The sequence below is a fragment of the Hordeum vulgare genome, chromosome 6H, assembly GCF_904849725.1.
Source record: "Hordeum vulgare subsp. vulgare chromosome 6H, MorexV3_pseudomolecules_assembly, whole genome shotgun sequence".
Classification (NCBI taxonomy): domain Eukaryota; kingdom Viridiplantae; phylum Streptophyta; class Magnoliopsida; order Poales; family Poaceae; genus Hordeum; species Hordeum vulgare.
This window is the reverse complement of record NC_058523.1, coordinates 426214506-426219321: the sequence shown is the minus strand read 5'-3', so window position 1 is coordinate 426219321 and position 4816 is coordinate 426214506. Positions and strand designations below refer to the sequence as shown.

Below are 4816 nucleotides of genomic sequence, written 5' to 3'. Positions count from 1 at the left end.
GTACCTCAACGCTGAGGTATGCCGGCGCTACTGGGAGATGAGGACGCCGGTTCCGTGGAGCGACGTCCACCTCCCCAACAACTAGCACCTCTCCGCCGACCGGGTCCCGATCCCGCCGGTGCCGACGAGCGGTCGTGCGCGCCGCGACGAGATCGAGCGCCGCCGCCGCCTCCTTCCCGACGACCTGTACTACGACGACAGGTACGCCGCCGACTCCACCCTCTGGGATATGTGGCCCAGGGACGAGCACGACGTGCGGCGCGCCTCGTACTTCACCGGCACAGTGTCGGGCCGCGGCGGGCATGGGACGTGCGCGGGCGTACATGGGTGCGCGGCCTCACGCCCACACCGTCGCCTTCCCCGTCTCCGTCACCACCTCCACCTCCTCGCATGACAACGCAGGAGGAGGCCCAGCTCATGCAGCGTGTCATGGAGGACTCCATGCTCACGCATGATGAACACCAATGGCCGGGCCTAGAGGACGTGATGGCCCTCTCTACGGCCAGCGACGTCGCCATCCCCGAGATGATGGAGGACGCCCCGGTGGTCGCGTTCCCTCCGGATCTGGTGGGCCAGCAGTGGAGTTGGTCGTGCACGGCGCCGGAGATGGGGCACGCAGTGGGGGGCGTGAACTGGTGCCCCACGCCGCCGCGGTCACCGGAGCGGGACGGCTCGCCACGGAAGGAGGTGCTGCAGTCACCTGCCAGCTTCCAGCCCGCCCCCGCGCACCACGGACCGCTCGCCCACCTCTAGATGCCGTCGGTCTACGTCGACCTCGTCAGCGACGACGACGGCCACGGCATCGACGGGCGTTTTTTTCATGTTAATTATGTCAACTACGTTAAAACTGGACCGTTTTGTGGTCGTGACCCTTAATATTATGTTTTAAGTTTTTTTAACTATGTTTATTTACTTTTTATTTAAGTTCTGTTATTTTTTTAATTACGTCCAACACGGACATGATTTAAGGTACGGCCGCACGGTAGACGCATGCACGACCCAACGAACAAAGACGGACATGAACAAATTCATTATGGCTTCAAACGAATAAAATTCGATCAAACCGGACGTTCATTTAGGGTCGCCCTTACTCCGACAAATGCAAAGCAGATGAATTTGATCACGATTCCTTAACTTGATCACGAGGCGCAGACCGGCACACACAAACGCGTGGAACTCCCAAGGCGGCGCCAATCCACTCCACTCCATCCGCCAACTAAAATATTCCCCGCATATGCTGCCGGGATCCCGCATCGCCTCGTCCACCGCTCACGCCCATCCCCCAACGGCCCAGGAAACCAGCCCACCGCAGCCCCACGCGCCGCGCCATACCACCGTCCTGCGTCAGCCCACTCGCATCGGATCGCCATTTAAAAGGCTCACCTCTCTGCTCCGAGCTCTGCAGTTAGGCGCGCGCACGCACAAACACACATCAAACATCATGGCGGGTACCGTTGACGTCACGACGGAGCCGGAGCTGCTGCTGGAGCGCAGCCGGGCGATCACCGTGCATGGGGGCGACAAAGCGGGCCGCGCCGTCGTCAGGATCGTCGGCAAGTACTTCCCCGGTAAGATTTGGTTAGCCCGTAGCGGCCTGGTCTCCTATCGAACATGTTCGCGCGAAAGGTGACTGACAGGGTTTCCGTCTCTGCGTGACGCAGCGCGCGCGCTGGGCGGGCTGGCGGAGGAGGCGCTGAAGGCGCACCTGCGGAAGCGGGTGCTCCCGGAGGTCGGGGAGCGGGAGTTCGTGGTCGTGTACATGCACTCCCTCGTCGACCGCGGCGACAACTTCCCGGGCCTGGGCGCCATCCGCGCGGCGTACGAGTGCCTGCCGGCCGTGGCCAAGGAGAGGCTGCGCGCCGTCTACTTCGTGCACCCCGGCATCCAGGCCCGGCTCTTCTTCGCGACCTTCGGCCGGTTCCTCTTCAGCTCCGGGTATGTGTGTAACGCGGCTGATCAGCCATGACCCGGTTCAGTGTTTGGCACTGGTGCTGTTCGCTGGAACTGGAAATTAAATCTTGACTTGCAGGTTGTACGAGAAGCTGAGGTACATGAGCAGGCTCGAGTACCTGTGGGCGCACATGGACAAGGGGGAGCTCGAGGTCCCGGAGTGCGCACGCCAGCACGACGACGAGCTCGAGCGCCGCCCGCTCATGGACTACGGAATCGAGGCCGCCGACCGCTGTTCCGTGTTCGACGCCGCGTCCATGGACACACCGGCGTCCCTACGCTCGCTGCGGTGCTCCTAGCGTCCGGCACCAAGTGATAGCCCCCAGCTGCGTCCGGTTGTAGATTAGCAGGCCTCTTGATGTTTGTTTGTAATCTGTACATATTAGTAATAGTGGAAGTAATACTGTAAAATACAATAAAGAGTCCGATAATTCAAAATAATTTGCGGCCCGGATATTGCTTTCTGCAACTAAGACTGGTTGTAATGGGGAGTATCTCCCTCTCTCTTAGTTTACAAGTCTGACACATGTATCTAGATCGTTAATTTGATCAACTTAATGAGACGCATATTTAACAAAAAATATATCATTAAAAAATTTAGATACATTATTTTTTAATTATATATTTTTTATGTTAAAAAATATATTTTATATAAGTTAAATTGACGATCTAGGTACACATGTATGCTTTCTAAACTGTGACGGAAAAAATGTCATGTATATGATACTACATCTGTAATGCATATTATCATTTTAAAGATGCATGTGTATTAATCTTTATTTTTTATTCTTTGATAAGGCGCACTGATGATAGCTTGCATTGGAAATAGAAAATCAATATAAATAATTTAAATTATTTTTTGTCGTAAGATATCTGTATCCATATATTATTATTGTACATGTTCTAAGAGCATTGTTCTTTAAAAATGAAGATATAAGAAACAAGGCAGGAATTGTAAAAGCTTGGTACGACCATGGTAAGTTGGTCACACAACCATATCTATATTTATATCTATTTTATCTTACCTACTAATAAAGCAAAGGATCGCTTCTGCCATACGCCATTAAATTTATCCCTAAAGCTGACCAAAATTACAAACCAATGCCACCCATAAGTGACAAAAACGATTCTTTTTTAACTTTGATTCGGTTCTTCTTTCTAATTCTAAAGAAACCGGTTCTTTTATTTGACCTCAAGCGTGAGGCTAGCCCAGACGGTTTGTTCGTGGTCCTCCCACCTAGGAGACCCAGGTTTGATCCCTGGGCGGCCTATAACCCTTTTTTTCTTATTTTTGCACTTCTTCTACATTTTTTAAAGAAATGTCAGCTTTGTAGATAGAAAAGTTTCCATATATAAAAAATATATAGAGTGTGTTTGGATAATAAATAATATATTTTTGTTATATTTTGAAATATATTGATCATGTATTTAAAAAACTTTAAATGTGCATAAAAAAAGTTTCCACTGTATAAGAAAACATATACAAAAATATATAATGTGTATGGAACAAAGTAGACATAAAAATAGAATTTTTCAAAAATGTTAATCGTGTATTTGGATAATGTAAAACATGTATATAAAAACGTTCATGATGCATACAAAATATGTAAAATGTGTATTAGAAAATTAGACATCAAAACTAAATAAAGTTTCTGATTTCACACGTAAAAAAAATGTATCTAATGTATAAAAAGTATGCAATGTTGTTTATACATGCTTTATGTAAACAAATGGCTTAGCTCCGATTTTTCATATATATAAACTGTTTTGCTAATATATTTTTAAAAGTATTGATGTTGATATGCAACCATGAACATTTGGTATACATGTACTTACAAATTGATTATTTTCGATGGAGCTGCCTAATATGTTTGCAATCAAATTAAGACTTGCCTTAGATTACAAATGCAAACACATATATCTGCAAGATAAAAATAATGCTCTTATGCATATGCTATCATTAATTTGTTGGAATTATGTCCTAGAGGCAATAATAAATATAGTTATTATTATAATTCTTGTATCAAGATAATCGTTTATTATCCATGCTATAATTGTACTAAATGAAGACTCATTTACATGTGTGGATACATAGACAAAACACCATCCCTAGCAAGCCTCTAGTTGGCTAGCCAGTTGATCAAAGATAGTCAGTGTCTTCTGATTATGAACAAGGTGTTGTTGCTTGATAACTGAATCACGTCATTAGGAGAATCACGTGATGGACTAGACCCAAACTAATAGACGTAGCATGTTGATCGTGTCATTTTGTTGCTACTGTTTTCTGCGTGTCAAGTATTTATTCCTATGACCATGAGATCATATAACTCACTCACACCGGAGGAATCCTTTGTGTGTATCAAACGTCGCAACGTAACTGGGTGACTATAAAGATGCTCTACAGGTATCTCCGAAGGTGTTAGTTGAGTTAGTATGGATCAAGACTGGGATTTGTCACTCCGTGTGACGGAGAGGTATCTCGGGGCCCACTCGGTAATACAACATCACACACAAGCCTTGCAAGCAATGTAACTTATTGTAAGTTGCGGGATCTTGTATTACGGAACGAGTAAAGAGACTTGCCGGTAAACGAGATTGAAATAGGTATGCGGATACTAACGATCGAATCTCGGGCAAGTAACATACCGAAGGACAAAGGGAATGACATATGGGATTATATGAATCCTTGGCACTGAGGTTCAAACGATAAGATCTTCGTAGAATATGTAGGATCCAATATGGGCATCCAGGTCCCGCTATTGGATATTGATCGAGGAGTCTCTCGGGTCATGTTTACATAGTTCTCGAACCCGCAGGGTCTGCACACTTAAGGTTCGACGTTGTTTTATGCGTATTTGAGTTATAT

General features: G+C 46.8%; 1 protein-coding gene across 1 annotated transcript; it reads left to right on the top strand.

Moving 5' to 3' along the window:
- Positions 1-1407: 1407 nt before the first annotated feature.
- LOC123403915 (protein GDAP2 homolog) lies at positions 1408-2503 on the top strand. Its single transcript, XM_045097827.1, has 3 exons — positions 1408-1568; positions 1662-1935; positions 2030-2503. The coding sequence occupies exons 1-3, from the start codon at positions 1442-1444 to the stop codon at positions 2247-2249; spliced, it is 621 nt and encodes a 206-aa protein (XP_044953762.1). The 5' UTR covers positions 1408-1441; the 3' UTR covers positions 2250-2503.
- The last annotated feature ends 2313 nt before the right edge of the window (positions 2504-4816 follow it).